This window comes from Rutilus rutilus (genome assembly GCF_951802725.1).
Source record: "Rutilus rutilus genome assembly, chromosome: 9".
NCBI lineage: Eukaryota > Metazoa > Chordata > Actinopteri > Cypriniformes > Leuciscidae > Rutilus > Rutilus rutilus.
Window position 1 is genome coordinate 23,721,372 of NC_140223.1, and position 20,752 is coordinate 23,742,123.

The following is a 20,752-nucleotide window of genomic DNA, read 5'->3' on the forward strand; positions in this document are numbered from 1 at the left end:
ATGTGGTGTCACCTACAGATCATCCAACATTCACCATATAATGCTGCTGATGGATACTTTCATGTCACTTTATAACCAAAGATTTAAACTCATAAATCATCCAATAAATTAAATCAACAGCAACAAGGATTTGTGGTTTTGTAGCACACAACAGCACTAACCTGAAGCCTCTCAAAATGTCATACACATACAATTAAAGTCATTCTAATGGCTAAACCTACCTATAGTGAACAGACTTGTACAATTTTATTTGAAAACCCTCCGAAATCATCAGGGATTTGCCAGGGGCATTTAATACATGATAAGAATGAAAAAAATAAAATAATTCTGAACAAAAGCTCAGGTACAAGTGTCACTTATTGTCTGTCTCAGCCGCAGCAGAGTGCAAAGGTGGCTCGCGGTACAAACTCTGGTTTAAAAAAAGAAAAAGTCATGAGTTGTTACCTAAAGGACTCTCTCCAATTTAGCAGTGTAGCAAATGGAAGAGACGATTCGTCAACTAATGCTGCTGAAGGATGGATAAAAGAGGTCTCATTTAGAAGTGTTTACACTGGCACGTCAGAGAGAATATCCTTGTTCTTGGAAATGTCATTGTTGGGATTACAGCTGAAATGCATGAACTCAGCCTTGGAGAGAAGCATGATCATAACTTGGTATTTAACTCCCTCTACAGGTTAAGAAAAAGAACTACGGACTCGTAGGACCCGTGGTGGCAAACTGTATTTTCAGCATCATCACTCCAGTCTTCAGTGTCACATGATCCTTCAGAAGTCATTCTAATATGCTGAATGACTTTAAACATTTGGTTTGTTTGGTGCAGTATATAACAAGCCAAGTCACACTGATTTCATAACTAAAATACAACATGTAAAATATAGGAAATATTTTTAATAACTTTATTCTCTTTTTTCAATAGATCTGTACAACCAAAGAATCAAACCTTGTAGTGAGTCTGGCAAAAACTGACCTGTACATGTCTATGCAGAATTTCTTACACTCATTTAAATAATCAAATGATTAATTATCTAGCTAAGCAAACATTGCAAACCATTCCTACCAACAGAGAACAAATGAGCAGATTTTGGAAGGTGGGGATGAGACAGAAAAAAAAAAAAAAAAAAAAGTTCCCTTTTGCTTCCTACACTCGCTCCAAGTGTTTTTACAGTGAGACACCTTATTTACACACACACACCTGGACAAGTCTAAAATAGCGTGATTTTTCATTACACGAGAGCGGGTAGGAACATACAGGTGTAGACATTTGAATTGGTGGTAGGAAGCCATGTCAGTAAAGATATGAGCGTATGCAGAGATTAACTGGACTTGATCAATACATAAACCGTAAAACAAACAAACCTAAAGACAGACCAATGAAACGTCTCGGCTCTGAGGTCGGTGTGGTTCCTTATTCATTCACCTGTAGCGCAGGCATATAATGTACCTAATGGGCCGCGCACGTTCACACAGGTAAAGTAGTTTGAAATAATTGGACTAATAACTCTCCTCGAACACAGAATGGTGATAAATGAAAAGCTCATACCTGAGATAAACGTAAGAGAGTACAGAAACGAGGTTGTGAGGGAAATATTGCAGAAAAACCTCGCAGCATATTGGAAAACCGTGCAAATACCATCACAAACGTCTAAACCTGCTTTCTTTTAGTCGACGTTACTTTCCGATGCTGTCAGTTTACATGTACTTAGCGCTCACTACCGCTAAATTAAAGTGAGCAGGTTGTATTATCGTTTCAAAATTATTTCTGTTTTTGTCCAGATTTTTCTGGATAAGCCAAATATATTCAGTGACAGGGAGTTTTTTTATTATTATTTCTGACACTGGAAAATTTATCAAGGGCATAAGAAACTAACAACTGAAGTGCTAACAATCAAAACGAATCAGACAAACCATAACCAAGCTAAAAGCCTGGAAATGTTCCCTCCAAGGACACCCATAGACATTCTGAAGTCCAACATTAGATTAGCAAGAATTCAGCAGCAGAAAAAGGGGCGAGCCTTGGCCAAAAAGCCATTCAACGACTGAAAGAGCATGATTAATGACAAGATACAAAAAAGGGAATATTATTAATCTCTGCGTCATTATACTTTAACAAATTATAGCAATAAAGCAGACCTTATTTCATCCCCTGTGAAACCAACATAAAAAAGAACAACGGATAAGGCTTAAAAGCTTTACTCCAAGCCAGGTAGGTGTATGGACAGCTTCTTCTAGGAGCCAATTGGGTGGGTTGCTGGGATTGGACACCGTGAAACATGTTATGTACAGAACGCAAAGAGACATTAATGGCAATGGGTCTACTAGACGTGACGTTATTGCGAGACTGATCTTGAGTGAGACGAAAGCAAGCAGCCCATCACACTGATAATGCGACATGTGACTCGACGTGCTTTGGAGCAGAATTACATGCATACAAAAACACACAGACCCACTGAATGCAATTCATCCACCCAGAAGGGAAGTGCCCTGCTGTCCTCATCACGCAGTAGTGTTCTGGTTTGTGTAGTCATTCTTTTAGCGTCTCCACAGATAAGAATTAGCCGTACAGGCCCTTTTGCCATCTATTGCAGCACCATTCAAGCTCTAGTGTCCCTCTAGGGCTGAAGACTCAGTGTAGTCTTTCCTAAAAAAGGCCCAAAGGTCAGGAGGGCACAGACGTCTCCTGGATTAACAGACTCCGTAATCAGTGAAGTAAATGAAGTGATGCTTAGTGTCAGGCCTATTGACGCCGAAGGCAGTTGGATTCCTACAGATCCAGAGTGTGGGGAAGAGGGAGGTCATGAAATTGGCTGAGTATTACCCTCTTAAGGCCACACTGTTGTACAGACAGACATAGAGATGAGGACATGGAGCTGTGGTCGTTTATTCCTTGTTGAACTGCACGGAGAACCACCTGGCTGGAGAGTGAAACCGGGACAAAGCCGTGATAACGTAAATGCAAACATGATGTCTCAAGTCTCAGGATTACATCAGCAGCAACAACACTGAGTCTTAACTGCACCATAGTTATCTTCACAAATGTACTTTTTTAATCACTACAGATTTTTCATCCACGGCATGATAATCCAGTCTTTTTTTTTTGTGCTGGAAGGAGTCTGATCGGACGGAAAACATGATTAACCTTTATTTAGTTACAATATTTAAATTTACAGGAGCACAAAGTCAAGAAAACTTCAGTCCTCGTTGGTGGTTCAGTCATTGACGCTTAGCTCCCTCTTTTTTCTCTTTCATACAGTACATTGATTTCTTACGCAAGGGGATAGAGAGGAAAAAATGAAAGTGGAAAAAGGCAGGATGGAGGGGACAGCAAACCAAAAAAAGAAACTCCCAGAGCCAGTGATGCGCACTTCATGTAGGAGGTGGTGGTGGACACGGTGGGTGAGGAGGACAGAACCTGCTGATATTCATGATGAGTGAGGATAATTAAGGGGCAGGTGGGCCACGAGGTGAGTGAGGAGAGGAGGGCGAGGGATCTCTGGAGGATCAGAAACTGTCCACCCAGGTGCCATAACCTCGCTCTGCCAAAGTGCGGTTGAGCAGGACCAGCTACAAAAAAAGGAACCAAGTATCATCATGTTATTCATGCTACTCATTATCGAAGACAAATGCAAAGCGTGAAAGAAACCCCTTTAAAATGAGTGAGATTGCACATGAAAAACTGTACACAGTTTCTCAATACTTTTGCTATGTCAAATCAATAGTTTATTAAAAGGGTGACACTCTGCTCAACATCCTTTTGTTGCAAAAAAGAAATGAAGACATACAGGTTTGAAACAAGAGGATGAGTAAATGTCAAAATATTATATTTTGGAGTAATTTTCTTCTTTTTTTTTTAAATAAAAATGTAATTTTACATCCTTTCCCATAAATAATTTTATTAAATAAAAAAAATGTTACGGTCATTTTACCTCCTCTCCCACCATGTTCCACATGTGTACTAAAGGAAGTCCTGTATTATTGTCGTAGTTGGTGACCTATATGAAAAAAATACCCGTTAAATTATCTGTTGGTTGTAAACGGCATCAACATAAATGTCATCCATTAATGAATGATTTAAAGACTCACTTGTGCCAGCAATGGAACCCCTCTTGTCATCTCCTCCAGCGCAGAATTGGCCTCTGCTGAGAACCGATCCTCTCCTAATGAACAAGTGAACAACAGTGAGATCCAGCTGGAATAAGCTGATGAAAAATTCAACTTCTAAGATTTAAAAGAACAAGGCATACCTGGAAGTGGGGCGATGTTGTCTAATAACACTTCAGTTCCCTGGAACGGTAACGTCACAAAGTCCGATCTGAAAAAGAAAAGTTAGGTGGGTCCACAGAAGACGACTATGATTCAAAACAACAAAATGCTGAAAAGATAGGAATAGCATCTAAAGGTGGGAGGTTGATCATGACTCATGAGTAACTTCAATTTCAACCAATCATATCATCTATTGCCATCCTGACTGCATAGAAATCATGCAAATTATTTGACCTTATGCCTAAACATTCATGACAAATTTTACTATATAAAAAAATCAATACTATATTAAAATACACGACCATCCAAAAGTCAGCAAGATAAAAAAAAATAATAATAATTCAGCAAGGATGCATTAAATTGATCAAAAGTGACAGTAAAGAAATTTATAAATGTTACAAAAATTTCAATTTCAAATAAATTATGTTCTTTTGAACTTTATATTAATCAGAGAATTCTGCAAAAATGCATCACAGTTTCCACAAAAATATTAAGCAGGACAACCGTTTTCAACATACGATTCCAAACCAGCTTATTAGAATGATTTGTGAAGGATCATGTGACACTGAAGACGGGCGTAAAGATGCTGAAAATACAGCTTTGCCATCACAGGAATAAATTAAAAAGTGTATTCAAATGAGTCATTTTAATTGTCATTAATGTTTTACTGTATTTTTGATCAAATAAATGCAGCCTTGAGACATTTAAAAACTTTTCTTTTTTTTCGCACCTAATTAACAAGGTAGTGTTCTTATAAATAATACATATTAAATTAAATTGATATGTAATTATTATTTCTGTATAACATTTTGTGTTGTGGACAATGCATGATACAGCTGTTTACTTTAAGAATAGGGCTGTCAACGTTAATGCGGTAACACATTCGATTAATTTAAAATCCTTAACACTTCAAAATAATTTAATGCAAATAAATTACTGAAGCATGTGTAATTGCATCATTAATGTAATTTATGTCACGCAATTAGATCTTCAACGTTCAGGAGTTTATCACGCTGAGCATTTACAATGGCGCAAACATATCAAACATATAATCATAGATATGTATAAGTAGATCCACATTCGACCCCAACAGACATGTCTGCGCGCCCGCCATCTTACAACGTTCAGCATGTCGTCACTCACAATAAGAATCAATGATGACACAACATTGCTCAGCTTCTGGTTGTAAAAACCAGATTTAAATTCCTGAAGAAATGGGATAACCTTTTACAAGTGAGTGTGTTGGTTTGTGTTTTCATACAGGTTTTTAAACTATGGTAACGTTTTAATGTCGTGTTAGCGGACGCCTTTGCTTTATATTGTGTTAATTTAGCATAATCATTTGAAGTCAGATTGCAGATTTAGATTTTCATACATGCGTCTAACTTCGGTTGCAGACGCAGAGTCAACTTGCTCTCGAATGTTTACGGACTGGCTTTGACAGTTCCAATATGGCAGACGGCTTACGTATGGTGGGCCATTGAAACATCTATGTGGTATCTATGTATATTTATCTATGTCTGTAACGCCGATAGGTGGACATTTCTATTCTAACCCTTTAACCTGATTTCACTTCTCTGTTTGCAAAAAGATCATTTTAAACCGCTAATCGCCAGAGTAAGATTTCAGTCGAATGATCCAGTAAGCAAATTCTTTCAAACAATCAGTCCAAAACAGTGCTAATGTAAAGAAGGCCAGGCTGAGTTCATCAGAGATGGCACAGAGAACAGAGACTCACATTGCATTTTAAGTTAATTATTCATTCCAGTGTGTGTTTCCCTCACGCATCGTGCTGTGTGAAATACAGACTGAACGTCAAAACATCCCACTGTTGCATGGCCAGATGATATGCAAACTACGTTCCTCGGTTGGAAAAAGCAAACCAGTGTCTTGCTAGTGAAGTTTTGATGGATGAGGATTGCAATCAAGGTAAAGACGTACAGGAGTCGTACAGTAAGCACACGTGAATCCGTTATATTGATGCGCAAACAAATAATGTATGTGCACTCTCCGATGCACTGATCGCACATTGTAGGCTATTTATGCACTGACACATTTCACTACATTCAGTACATTGTTTCCACACACACATTCAGGATAATATTTTGATTTGTCTTGTGTTTAGTCATTCTGAATGGATCCGTGTACTGTAGTAGGTACATGCAGTCAGGTCAAGGCTGTTGGTTTACGGCTTTTTTTGTGGTCCTGTTCAGTATTGTAACTTGTTGCAACTTGACTTGTCTAAAATGTAAATGCTCTTTGCTGTCGCACTGTTGAATTCTGGAAAGAAAATAAAAAGGAAAATTTTCTTATGTAAACGCTTTGGCTTTGGTGTGCATACATTTATGAATTATATGGATTCCTTATATCATTTGGTTATTTGGTGTACTTTTTGTAAAAATAAATAAAAATTTACCTAGAAAAAAGTTTGCAGAAAATACAGTTTTGTGAGTATCACCCTTCAATCGAATAGTTTACTTTGCTGGATATAGCAAACGATGATGAAATGGTGTATGTATAAATGGTGTGTGCTTAATTTTATGATAAGCGTGCGATTAAATCACACAAAAGGGTGCAATTAAATTGACAGCAGTACATTGATGAGAGGGAGAGGTAAAAAAAAGAAAAAAAGAAAAAAAGAAAGGGGGGTGGGGGTAGTATTAAACCTGATCTGTCGAAGGGTGTCAATTTTGACTCTGTCGTAGCCTCCATAATCAACATATCGGATTTCCACTTCGGTTGAATCTTTGTAGAAGGAGATGACCTGCGCTCGCCACCAGGCTCCATCGACAGCTGGGGCCGCACAAATCACTCCAACTGGAAAAGAGATGAGAGAGAAAATGAGTAATTCTCTGCAGAATGAGGAATGTGAAAAGAGAGAAGGGGGAGCCTTTTACCTTCAACAGGTGATGGCAATGGGGGAGTGCCGGGCTGTGAATAGCACAGAAACATCTGCTGGTCCAGACTGCGCAGTGCGTGGTACGTAGGGTGAGTGTGTTGCTGGACAAACAGGTGACCGGCTGATACAATGTTCACCACGATCACCTCCACTGTCACCCCACTGGGCAACAGAAGCTGTACCAGGCAGATCCATTGAAGCACTATGTTAGTATGTCAAAATCCAGGAATTATCTGATGTTTTTATTGTTGTTTGGTTGCAGTTCGATTTTATTCAAGTAACATGACCAGATTGCGAACAAAACCTTCATAAATCCAGTCTTACAGGATCTGTCCTATTGAATTGAATGTGATAATTAACGCAACAACAAAAAAATACCATGTACAGTTTACACAGAAAGTGTTAGAGTGCTGGATGACAGTCAGAATGCTGCCTTAAAAGGTAGCTGCCTATGTAGTCTGCAGGAGTGGGGGGAAGGAGCCAATCTTACCCAGGAAGTCATGGGTAGAGAGGGCAGCGTTAGTGGTGGGGGCGGTGGGGCGTACAAGTTGGTCAGGTCCAAGTCTTTAAACTTCTTCCCAATCAAGGCCAGCGCCTTATCTACCTGCTGCTGGCTTCCTACGAAGCAAACCAGAACAAAAACAATTCAAAGAGGCTATGGCTGAACTGGAAAAATATAGCCATTCGGAGAGACTGACTTACCCTCTATATGGCAGATCTGAAACTCTTGAGTGTAAGGCAGGGTTGAAATGTAGATCTTAGCACCAGAGCTCTGCTTCAGGAAGCTCACATATCTCCCTTGTTTGCCAATTAGCCGTCCCACTAGATGCTATAAAATCAGAGAACCACAGATATCAAGACAGGTTTTAATGAATTCATACATAATGATCGACTAGTTAAGTTAATTAGCTTTAATAAACGTGTGCTACGCATTCAGGCCGTGGTGTTGACAAAAGTTGCTCTGTGCTTTGACATTTAGATGAAGGGCTGTAAGACAACATGCAATGAGTTTTTCTTCATTCTAAAATTGTATCAGAAAAAAACTTTTGATTGATGGAAGTAGAATAATGTGAATCAGAATCAGGGTTTAAAGGGAAACACACCTTTGGCACCTCAATCTCCCACACAACAAGCTCTGAGCTCTGTGATTGACAGGTCTGGCTGCCACTCGGCTGGCCGTCTCCCACCCCCAAGGTGGAACAGCTGTCCACTGAATCCATGCTATTCACATCTGAACCTGTTATGACAAAAAAACCCCCCACAAATGTCAGTCAGATGTGTCAAAGTATAAACATACAGAATCATTTCATTGATTTCAGCAAATGTTTGAAAAATTTAAGTTTTTAGTCAATTTACTATTTTCAAAAAACATTTGCAAAACCTTAAGATTCACATTGGTTAAAATAAATACAAAATACTATACACACAAACACACACACACACACATATATAAATATAAAGACATGCATAAAAAGGTAAGACATAATTAATAAAATACATTTAAATAAAAAAAGTTCTGCCGACTGAATAAACCAATCAATATTACCTGCAATTAATTCTGGGGTGGTCTGCATATCGTAGAAATATTATATACAGTATTGCATAAAATAAATATTTAAATAAATGCATAAAATAAAAAAAACTTCCATCTTAAAGAAATCAATAATCACCTACAACTAATTCCAAGATGATCTGGATATAGTAAAACCGATTGTTAGCAACGTTCTCCCGACAACATTACTGCAACCCAAATCAATGACATTCAGGGGGTCTAAACAGACCATTCTTTAACAGACTGAACGCAAATGCCTGCTTAGCCAGGTCATCACTGTTTGCTAAGTAACCATGGGGTAACAATAACAAACACAACAGATGACAAGGACCATTAACAAACAAAACAACCAGCCTCTTCCCTCAGGACGAAAACCATGCCGCTATTGTTCTTGATTGATACCATTAAAGCAGTAAGCTTATGACACTTCTCCAACTTGAAGTTGACAGTGTCCACAATTGCCCATTTACTCTGCTTTAACTAATGGGAAAGAAGCATCAAGGGTCTGTTACATTTTCTCCTTTCATTCAAGAGAGGACGGGCTGAGACACCAGGTGCTGCCAGTCTCCACACCAATCTCAGGTCACAATATGGCAGGAGAAGGATCACCAGCAGCAGCTGGTGAGGCAGCAACACCTCACAACGGTTCAGGCAAATCACTCACACACACCACACAAGTGATTCTTGTCATTAAATCAACAGAAAAATACTCACTCAGCATTAAAATACAAACATTGCAAAATGGTCAGTGTGCTGTATAGCCACGTTCTGGTAAAAACAGCCATTGAATAACTAATAACAGAACAACTAGTGGCCATTTCTAACACCTGCTCTGAAGTTAAAAAGGCAAGACACCGCTGATATCCATGTAAGGAAGTTGCTGTAGTAGGAGTGGTAAAAACAGCTGTGCACATGTGGCTGTGTTCATGTAACATACACTGTTTGGGAATTTGAGCATCTGAGGTTTCAAGAGAGTCTATTCACAGTTTGAGAGGTACCCTTGACTCAGGCTTTTTTGCACTACTAGCCTACATCTGGCCAAATGTCAAGAAGAGGAGGATTGATGCTGGTTGCATTTAAACACAAAAACAAAGCCAATTGAAAACCGTGAGCACGTTAGTAAATGATTCCAATCCTGTGTGCCTTCCTTTTGATGGAAATTCAAAACCTTTGTGGAAAGTTAGATTTGCACCAGCAAAAACGTTTGACACTACACAACATGAGCCATGGGGAAAAAGCAAACACAGATCGCTTTGCATTAATGCACGATAAGCGTATCTCATCCCAAACTATTAAGTAAAGCACAATCAAACAATCTCCCAAGATGGAGTTCATATGAAGTGTGAATACTGAGAGCATACAGAGAGATGCTTTGAGACCCCTGAAATTAAAGGAAGTCAATATTGTGAATTTAATTTCAGTTTGACTAAAGGGACAGTTCACCCGAAAATAAAAATTGTCATCTTTTACCCTCCCTCATATAATTTCCAAACTGTTTGATTTTTTTCTCCTGCGAAACACAAATTGCATGATATTTTGAAGAATGTTTCAACTGTTTTATTCATAGAATTATAAAGTCAATGAGGTCAAAACAACAATGGACCCCACTCACTTTAATTTAATAGACAAATAAATGTTTCCAAATATATTGTGTTCCATAGAACAAAGCCTGAGGAATGTTGATTGATCTAATGTTGGTTATTTAAATAATTTTGTGATTATGCAAACTTGAGATGTGTGTATTATCATCCGACGCTCCAACGATAGATTCGGGTAGGTGAGCCACTGTATTATTTGGCTCCCACAGAGGAAAGTGAAAAAGATTCGGATTGACTTGAGACGGTTGAGTAAATGACATAATTTTCATTCTTTTAAATTCTTAAGAACTTTAACTCACCTCCTGATTGGTCAGCTTCTACCTCGCTAGCGGCGCCATTCCTGAGGCCTGTTCCATTCAACCGTGCTGCTTCGCAAACCGTAGCAACATTTTCTGCAGTAAGCGGGGACTCCTGAGGAGCAATTAGAACAAGACTCTCCTGTAGTCCATCTCCATGACCCTCTGAGGCCCTACAAGTCCCTGAAATTTGAATGAGGTCCTCCTTGCTTTCAGAAACTGTCGAGGACAATCCCGTGCTACGGAGGTCCTCACTGCTGATGCCATCCTCGGATTGGCATGTGCTACATCCCGAGTCTTCAACCAAAGCTTCCTCCGCCTGCAGCTTGGCCAGAACTGGCGTTGACTCCAACTGTTCCCCAGACGGCACAGTCAACAAGCCTTTTTCCTTCTCATTCTCTGGCATCTTCCAGAGCGAAGGTGCCAGACAACCATTGACAATCTCTTCCGCTATCTGTGCCGCCCGAGACTCTTCACTTTCTGTACTTTCAGGAGGTACACACAACTCTACTTCCTTACCATTTACAGCTGGCGTACTGCTGTCAGCAGCTTCAGAGCCCTTGCTGTACCGCAACTCACAGCTGCTGACCGCCATGACCTCCTGGGTGGCTGCCGAGATGACCTCAGAGATCAGCCCCGCCGCGAGGCGCTGGAGCTCCTGCATGTCTGGGCTGGTCTCGACCGGCAGGCCCAGGTCTCCGTTTTCATGGTGCTGGGCCTCAGTTGATCTTTCTGAGAGGGGTGTACTGGTGGAGTTGGGGAACGAGGTCAGAGTCAGAGGTGTTTTTGGGCTGCAGATCTCCAGCAAGACAGCCTCGCCTTCCGTTGACGACGCAACGAAGGCCTGCTCATCTTTTGAAATGTCAGCTGGCAGATTCTGAGCGCATGTCGGTGCCGAGGTTTCAGTGGCCACCTCTCCCTCAGGTTCAGGTCGCTCTGCTTTGGCTAGCTCTGCGGGACGCTGCCTAATTAGTGGTTGGTGTTCGACCTGCTTCTTGATTGAAGCAGCACTTGCTAGATCTGGCGGAAACTGATTTGAAGGTTTGCTGTCAGTGGCGGCCTCTGGTTCTTTGTGATTAGGGCTCTCCTCCACTGTTTTTGTTGGGGTTGAAGATGACACAGGAGTCGTCTGCCTGGTTGTCTCTGGGTGGCTTTGTGGGGGCAATGATTTTGCACCGCTCTGAGGAGCGCTTAGCTGTCCACTTGCCAAGACAACTGGAGGGGCGCCAAGAACCTCTCCCGCAGTGGCTTTTAGCACTGGCGTGTGAATCTCCGCAACAACTTCCTGCTCAACAGGTCTGTGCTCTTTGGCCTTGACTCTGTCACGGCTGGTTCTACGGTGTGTACTGCTGGCTGCGGGGCAGCTCTTGTCGACCATCCCATTGCTGCCCTCGCCAGAGGAGGTCCGCAAGCCCATAACTGACCCCTCCTCACTGTCCCGGCTGGTGATTCGCTCTTTCTTGCGGGAGATGTACCACCACCAGCCTATGAGCGCTAGCACTCCAGGAAGCGTATACGGAACAAAGGACCGGAACCTCAGTGGCATCTCCTCTAGACCCTAGCAGCTACACCTGCAGATCAAAAAAAAAAAATTTGTTAAATTGAGTTAAACCAAGACATAACAGCAAATGACAATTATGTTGCAACATAATGGACAGACCATAAACTTGACATACACACCAAGCAGAACCATTCAATCCTATTACAAAAAGTTAAGATATAAACAATTAAAAAATAAATACAAAGAAACAAACAGGGGTATTTAGATATGCCCCCACAATTTAACCACCAATATTTCTAATATTAGCACAGTCAAAAGCTAGTTCTTAAGGATCACAAATAGGATAAGTTATTTATTTTGCAATAACCAAAATACTGTACATTATCCCACTAACGACACAGCTACTTAAATATTTAAACGAATGGACATGAAATATTGTTCATGAAGTTCATGAATTTTATTGATATAATTTTTTTTTCTTTTAAAGAAGAGAGCAGAGTGATATGAGAGACATTAAAGGAACACTCCACCGTTTTTTGAAATAGGGCTTATTCACTTTCTTTCCTACATTTAGATAGGTGGGCAAATGCTTTTTTGTCTCAGTGCATGCATTGTTTTAGTTTGACAGGGTCGGCGCTAGCTTAGCTTAGCATAATGAATGGAATCCTTTGTTGCCAGCTAGCATGTCCTGAGTAAAAGTGATATAAAAAAAAAAAAAAAACCCACCTAATTACTTCTTGTGGCCTGCGTATTCACAACAAGTACAAATAGCGATGCAGATTAACACTAGGCGATTTCCTAGGCAGATATTGACTTATATATTAAGGACTATATTAGGGGGAAGCACAGGCGAAGCACTGCTACTTGGGCGTGATATCTCTGCGCCCAAGTAGCAGTGCTTTGCCTGTGCTTCCCCCTAATATAGTCCCAAGTCAATATCTGCATAGGAAATCACCTAGTGTTAATCTGCATCGCTATTTGTACTTGTTGTGAATACGCAGGCCACAAGAAGTAATTAGGTGGGTTTTTTTTTTTATATCACTTTTACTCAGGACATGCTAGCTGGCAACAAAGGATTCCATTCATTATGCTAAGCTAAGCTAGCGCCGACCCTGTCAAACTAAAACAATGCATGCACTGAGACAAAAATGCATTTGCCCACCTATCTAAATGTAGGAAAGAAGGTGAATAAGCCCTATTTCAAAAAACAGTGGAGTGTTCCTTTAAGCTAGCAAAGCATTTATAGCTGGAAACCAGTTGCAAACATTTTACCACAGATAGACCAATAAGCATTCAAGAAAGATGTGTAATAAAATGTTTTATTTCTGGTTTAGGATGCGTTGCCTTTGGGAAGAAGTGAAAGAATGGGTGACTCATACTCATCTTGGAAAATTGCACCCTAGTCAACATTAATTCCTTTGTCTTGTTCACAAGTCTGTGTAACATTTAGAAAACAACTAACTCACATTTAGGCAAGATGCATGGGCATTAAACATCTTGCATTGACCTATACATATCTTGATAAATATATAGTATGCAATAAAAAAAAAAACAGCATCCTTCAAGACAGATCCAATCATAATGTAAGAAAGTAATCAACCGGAATCTTAAAAAAAAGAAAGATTGCATTTTATATTGCATTGTTTGAAGCACTTTTGGTCAGGCTGCTTTACAGTGAGAGAGGGAAGACTTCTGGCCAACCATGCAAAAACTTCAGGGACAATATCACATGGCTGACATTCAACCTCAGAGGCTGCTGGGAGCTACGTGCCATGTCTACCTCACTGCTTGAATGGGAGGAGCATCCTTTCAGAGTTAAAAAAGGACATTCATGCATGCCTTTCCATCATGGGAGCAGCATATCCCAGTCTCAAGAAGAGGAGGAACACATCATATACAAACCCCTCCCATTAACTGCTGTACATAGTAACCAAAGATAAAGAGGTTTCTGTTTCTTTTCAGCTTTCAGATAGAGTTTCAAAAGACAGCCTGCCAACTGCCTCTCCAAATGTCAATGAATAAGGACTACAGCATGTAGCAGTAGGTTTACATATTTGCAATTTGGCCATTTCTAATTATTACAGGGACTTGGTGATTGCAGACATGTTTAAGTACAATGGTAATAGCATCTTATATATATCAATATCTATATCTATCTATACACACATATATGGCTAGTTTATAAATCACAACAAACCAAAATTTGGTCCCAAACTAAACTAGATAGCCCCTACTGAGCAACAGCATTAATCGAGCTAAATAAATGAACAATGCTGTCACCCATTCTGTTGTATTGTTCAACCCGTTTCATACATCATGTTCAATTCTTACATTTATGTAATATTGCTGTGTAAAAAAAAAAAAAAAAAAAAAAAAAAAAAAAAGTCAGCCTACATATCACATATTTTGATGACAAGATAGCAAAATCTGCAAACTGCTTAAATGAAAATCACTCATATAGCATTTAATTTGATCTTCTGAAATTGAAAAATATTTTATTAATAAAACATAAAAACAACTGTACCCTACCTATTTTAAGTGCCACATAAACAGATTCCAAATCACCAACCAATTTCTACATTTCAGATAACTAGGCTATTAATAATAACATAATGACCCACTCTCCATTCCTATTCTCTGCTGAATGAAACTGTAAAAGTAATAGCTATGGAGGGCCGGTCTGTTCATACAATGCATGCAATAATATTACTACTATACTATCTGTTAGCGCTATCAGTCTCGAGAGCATGTTTCAAGCAGACACGTTAAACGAACAGAGCAACATGCTGTAGTTTCTGCATAGTAAATGACAAACTGATTCAGGAAGACCGTGTTCACCTTCACCATGAGGTTAAATAAACGCTCGCCGAGTTAACGCTCGCTGTCATATCATGGCCTAGCGCGCGTGCGCGAGCGGACCATAGAAAAAGACCCGAGCGCGTGCTGCACGGTGGCTGTTCGACCTTGGGGAGGTGTAGAGATAACGGAGAGGGCACCGTAGCCAGTCGTTCGCGTAACACGTTACATACGAACCCATTGATCGCAAGTAAGCGGCTTACTAGAGCTGCTGCATTCAGAATACAAAAGCGAACCTCTGAACCCTCCAGCGCGTGCGGTGATCGTTACGCGCACCGGCCACTGGCAGAGAATTACACAGGAGAGCTACAAAAGTGACGTGCGCGTTTCACCGCACTGACAATGCAGCGAAAGTCAATAATATAACACGACATAATTGTGCATAAAAGCTCATGTCTTGGCTGAGACAAATATAAAACGTTAAACCAGATGTCTGCGAGGATGTAATGCATGCTGCGTGTGTTAGCAGTCAAGCTAACTGTCCATGGCTGCTGCTGCCATAAGGACTAAAGGGCGAAATTTGTCAAATAAAAGCAGGAGCTTTAACGGTTTATGACAGCAATGAAACATACACATAACCGAGGTGATTAAATAAAGGAGAACCCGCATAACCAGTTAGCGAGGTGATGTTGACCTACAGTACGCGTGGTAGGCCGCTGAATGAATTACAACCCCATGCAGCCATTCAATCTAAAGTACTGACCGCTTCAGGTATCTTGACTTTAAAACGATTTTACCGGGGTAACCCTCCACCGAGTCCTCTTTCAGAGAGGCCCTGAATTATCCATGAGTTCACAGAAACCGCTCGTCCATGTGGCTCGGTACATAATTCAGCTGAATGAAGGTGCGAGTTGACTTTAACGCGCAAAAGACGAGAGAACAAAGCAGGAGAGCGTGTTTTCCGCTGTCATTCTGCAGAATGACCACACCAAAAACACAACAGCTCCAAGTAACATTACGAAGTTGACCTCACAAATATCCAATTTACAAATCCCTAAGGGAAAATTCAGATTATCATGGTTTCTAGCTGGTAGGCACAGTAACAAATCAGCAACCAGCTTGTCAACCTATCCTAAAATGGTCAATATAGTTTGTGGAACATCTAACCTTGGTCCTGGTCAACGAGCTACTAACTAACTTTAAAATACAGGTCATTTGTATCCCAAACCATGATAACTTCACTGGTCATACCAGTTGAAGGTGGTCAAGCTGATCTTTGCGATATGGTACCTGGTCTAACGTTACTAGATAATTATGACGTTTAATAATTGCTTAATTAGACGAAATTAATTGACGTGCAGGACTTAACCCATACATTAGGATTGAACTCAGATTTGGCGACAGTTAGCCGCAGTAGCTAAAGCGTTTTGGATAGCTGATAGCACTGGCGCAATGTCAAACATACACTGTCGAGCCAATGAAGCTGGAAATCATTTGTCAAGATGAGATGATTGAATGTAAGATGGTTAAAATCAGTTTGTATGATTAGCACTGCACACCAGACAGCAGGACTAATCAAGAGAGGCGGCTAAAATGGGCTCCCTCTTTGCGGTATAAGCTTCACCTATCAACATATGAAGTAAAACCCGAACACGCGATTTATACTCACTGTGTTTATGCGTCCCTCGCACCGCCACCGTATATTATTAATGTTACGTATTCAAGGCCCAGCACAATCCCAACGTGTCCCCCCTCTTCACGTATCTGTGTGTCTCTTGTCTCTCCTCCCCACGTGTTGACCGTCCGAACGCACACTCTAAAAACAGAGACGCTTCAGCTGATCAAATCTCGCGATAAGTCCGCTCTCACTGTAAATGCATTGAAATGTCGCGAGATTACAGCGGTCTCGGACTTCGCGAGGCTACTGAGGACATTCGTTTGGGTTTTTATAATTTATAGGGAATAAGACGTGAACGTGACAGACAGACTCAAAATAGATTCATGCAATTGTAACTCAAAATATGTTTTCAGTTAAAGAAAAACTTGAAGTAAAAAGAGCAGCACATATTTTATGTTTTACTGCAGTTAGCTGCTAAACTTTGAACTTTGCCCCTGCATGTCTGGTAGCCTACACTTCAGTATATTGGAGGCTTGGCACATTTTGAAAGATCAGTTATCGGTTTGTGACCTGTCAGACAGTGTGCTATATTTAATCTAAAACTATTTTTATTTTTTTAAAGCGTTTAAACAACACGTATTTTTTATGACCTCACATTAATTGAGAGACTATGGAGTAGCCTATTTTAAGAAACCCTGAAAAAAAAGCAAAAAGGTGATTAAAACTGTGACAAACTTAAATGAAATGCTAAACTTGTACAGTACCTAAAATAAATGTATTTTAAAGTATATTTAAAATCATGTGGAAAAAAATTTGCCATGTTATTTATTTCCCCTAATGCATCTGTAAATTATCTATACATATTATTTTACAATTGATAATTAACAGATTCCAAAGTGAAAAGTTTTGGGTCCACCCAAATGTTTTTGAGTCACCAACTTGTCTCTTAGGTATTTTGCATAACAAAATTGGGTTTTAACTGTTATTTTGAATCAAATGCAACAGATGTTTTTGGTTGTGTTATACTTTTGTTTTTCCATATATTTAGAATAACTAAATATTACAAAACCAAACCGTTAGCTCATTTACCATTAGAATTAAGAGATTGTAGAACTGTACTCATTTCAGATGGAGTTAATGAGTATTTTCATTACATTGCCCTAAAAGTTAGGTTATAGTTAAGATTTCTGATACATTTTTCAATACAAAACTTCAAATTACCAAAACTTTTGGTGATCACACAGATTTCAGGTTTCCAATATGATAAAAATCTGATGCAGGTATATATTTTTGCCATGTAATTTTTTGGGTTTGGCCTTTAATAAAACCCAGAGAGAACTAACAAAGATTTCACATTGAGCAGCACAGTAACAGGGTTGAGGGAAACTTTTATTACGAACACTGGTATAATTAAATTGCCATGTTATACATGTACAGCAACTAACCGCTTTACAAAAAAGCAAGTAATACAATATCACATATATTTACACTTGTATTTATATACCTTCCAATTTTACACAAACATATTTACAGGTGACAGATACATTGTTTACAGATGATCAATGCAATTAAAAATCTGGCAAATGCATCAAACACACATCATGAATTATATAAAATAAACCACTTTTTAAGTTTGTTTATGATGAGTTTAATTACATATGCAATTTAAAAGGCTTAGGGGCAGTCAAGACTGTGCCTTCATTATTGTCTTAAAGTATTGATTAGGTCAGTTTTAGATTGGTAGTAGCAATGCAACATCTAAGATTCAAGAGAAAGGAGTTATATTCTTGTTATTCAGAGTAATGGACGCAAAAAGGGCAAATATTACACTTTGAACACTCAATTGGGTAATTTATGTTCCTTCATATTTTCAATTTGCATAAAAAAAAGAAAAAAAAAAGTGTAAATTTGACATGGATTGACGCGAAATTCACCATTACGACAGGAATAAACATTTCAAGTTTCATTTTTGATCATAACAAAACACTGATCTGAAATCTACTTAGTGCCCTAAAATAACCAAAAGTCAGGATGAATGCAAATTTTGAGATCTGCAGGAGTACGGCTGGAAAACAGACAAAAAAACAAATGTAAAAATAAATCTACAAATAAAATGGAAAAAATGACACTGATTTGGTCCCAGTTTTAAGTGTGAATCATCTGGTACTCATGTATTCCAAAACATCAAATTAAAATTATGCATAAATATTCCGTCCTCAAACGTTTGGCAGGTACCCTTCTTTAGTAATACAAGTTTCCCTTTAATAAGCATTTCAAAGAGCAAACACATGTACTTTGAGTTTGTCACCAGGTACACTACCATTTCCTCCTCGTAGATTTACAGATCGACATAATAATGGCTGAAAAATGCAGAAAACTAATATTGCACACAAAAATCGGCCACTTCAATTTTAACGGCCGTGTTACATAAATTGTGAGGCCCTGCAAACTGCTTCTTAATTCAAACTTAAATGGCACAGTTGTTTAACTTTGCGATTCACTGGTTAGGTGCCAAGTGAGAAAACGATTCAATTAAATGCCAAAAACAAACATTGTTACGAAGCTAGTGAGAAATCATTATGTTAAGGCATACAACATAGACAAGACAGACGTAAAAATGTACAAAATGGAGTTCACAACAGTTTCCCCTCACAATATTGCAAACTAGTCTTTGGTGCAATGTTACCATGTCAGCATGTGGTGAGGTTGGGATTTCTGTGCCGTATGCGAGCCGTTAGTGAGACGGGAACAGGGGAAGGTAAAAGTGTGCACGGATATTTCCTGATCACACACTTAAATCATGTGCAATTTGTACACACATAGTGTTCAATGAAAAAAAAACAAAAAAAGAACATATTGCACCACTGTGAGACGATGAATATTAATGCCAATTTGTCGTGTTTGATTTGTGCATTTTGGGAAAATCCTACATACGGATACATACTCATCCGTTGCTCTGCTAGAATCGTTTTCGACAACTGATGATATAACGATCGCAACGCAAACCTTCATGTGATCTCCGAAAGCATTATCTACATTTACAGAATAAATATTTAGATGCCGCAATATGATATTCTCATATTTCATGGTCACATGGTACTGTTTACACCGTAGCGCCATATGAACAATATGGTAAATGTTAAAGCCGCGACATGTTTTCATAATTAGTACCTGTTTTCCCTTCCTTAGCAAGGTCTTGCCTATTTTACAAACTATACACAGCTGAAAACCCTGACAAAGGCACACAATGGATAAAATAAGAACCCAAAACATGTGATCGTTATTATCGTCAATAGTATAGTACACATATAATCTTTCTGTGTATACACCTGGATCACGATCCAGATTTCAAGCCTGTGGATATCAGGACAAGTCAGGCCGCACGTCCATCCCGTGGCGGGTCCGGGACTAAATGGAAAAAGACCGGATGCCGAGCCAAGATGATGAGCCTGCGAGTCTCCACACGGTTGGTCAACTGTTTGCTGTAGTGGTTAATCAGATCAGTTTCTCATGTACGTGTTTCTTTCAGACATCGATGAGGACATGATCTCAAGTTTGTGCAAAACGAAGAGTGGACGCCTCAATTTAGCATTTCAATGTGGTCAGTCCCAAGACATTTTTGATGTTGAGTGCAACACGGAGAGTTCAGTGCATCCTCCGAACAAGTTCATTTAGGCAAGTATGTGGCAAGCTTCAACTGGTATCAAAAAAACAAACACTCAAGCGGTTCTTCAATGCAAGAACCTTGTTAAACCGGACGAGGGAAAGCAAAAAGGATTCGTGGAGAAGACTGATGGCCGCGGAGTAGGTAGAAATGCTTCTCAGACGATCTTTTTGATGCTTGGCCGTTTGAAGCTGCCTGCACTACGCTGCTTCTGTACCTGGCTGGCTGACCCGTGTCGTATTCGCCCACTGGTGGAGAGGCTCGAGGTGGGAGAAATCTCAACGTTCTCCTTGTCGATACCTGCAGGAGAGAGATGTTATGTAACAACCTTGCATGCTCACCGGTAGCCTATTTCCTATCTAAAACCTCAAATTGAATCAATTACAATAATAATAATAATAATTTTTTTATTTTCATCTAAATGTATCGAATGTAAACAATATATATTAAAACAATAACTAAAGCGTCAGATTTTACAGACACGCTTTGACATGGAGTCAGGCTGTAAATACACACTGATCAGTAGGTGTCTCAGTGCACAACATTATCACACTGAGGAGAAAGTCTC

At 39.5% G+C, this 20,752-nt stretch overlaps 2 protein-coding genes across 7 annotated transcripts in view; both read right to left on the reverse strand.

The window, feature by feature from the left end:
• Positions 1 to 3,117: 3,117 nt before the first annotated feature.
• Positions 3,118 to 16,715, reverse strand: akap1b (A kinase (PRKA) anchor protein 1b). Of its 3 annotated transcripts, none has more exons than XM_084418816.1 (11): positions 16,572 to 16,715; positions 10,609 to 12,176; positions 8,263 to 8,396; positions 7,862 to 7,988; positions 7,650 to 7,777; positions 7,158 to 7,335; positions 6,927 to 7,077; positions 4,242 to 4,309; positions 4,081 to 4,154; positions 3,924 to 3,989; positions 3,118 to 3,561 (listed from the first exon to the last, which is right to left on the reverse strand). In XM_084418816.1, the coding sequence occupies exons 2-11, from the start codon at positions 12,149 to 12,151 to the stop codon at positions 3,499 to 3,501; spliced, it is 2,532 nt and encodes an 843-aa protein (XP_084274942.1). In that variant the 5' UTR covers positions 12,152 to 12,176; positions 16,572 to 16,715; the 3' UTR covers positions 3,118 to 3,498. The 3 variants fall into 3 exon arrangements, with proteins under 3 accessions (XP_084274942.1, XP_084274943.1, XP_084274944.1); XM_084418817.1 differs by lacking the exon at positions 16,572 to 16,715 and adding an exon at positions 15,666 to 15,913; XM_084418818.1 differs by lacking the exons at positions 3,118 to 3,561; positions 3,924 to 3,989; positions 4,081 to 4,154; positions 4,242 to 4,309 and adding an exon at positions 5,214 to 6,540 and having other exon boundaries at positions 16,572 to 16,708.
• A 1,095-nt stretch (positions 16,716 to 17,810) lies between these two features.
• Positions 17,811 to 20,752, reverse strand: part of nf1a (neurofibromin 1a) — an 87,269-nt gene continuing 84,327 nt past the window's right edge. The window contains exon 59 of one of the 4 annotated variants that reach the window (XM_084418165.1): positions 17,811 to 20,484. In XM_084418165.1, coding sequence (XP_084274291.1) covers positions 20,342 to 20,484 — 143 coding nt within the window. In that variant the 3' untranslated portion in view covers positions 17,811 to 20,341. The remainder of the gene's footprint in view (positions 20,485 to 20,752) is intronic. The other 3 variants (XM_084418166.1, XM_084418168.1, XM_084418167.1) reach the window with 3 other exon arrangements.

Bases quoted from the DNA above. Each gene is read 5' to 3' on its own strand.
- akap1b (XM_084418816.1), bottom strand. From the start codon at position 12,151: ATGCCACTGAGGTTCCGGTCCTTTGTTCCGTATACGCTTCCTGGAGTG. The intron at 7,989-8,262 runs GTGTGTTTCCCT...CTGATTTTATAG, and splicing joins GGGAGATTGAGGTGCCAAAG to CATCTAGTGGGACGGCTAAT. The intron at 3,990-4,080 runs GTGAGTCTTTAA...TTTTTCATATAG, and splicing joins GGGTTCCATTGCTGGCACAA to GTCACCAACTACGACAATAA.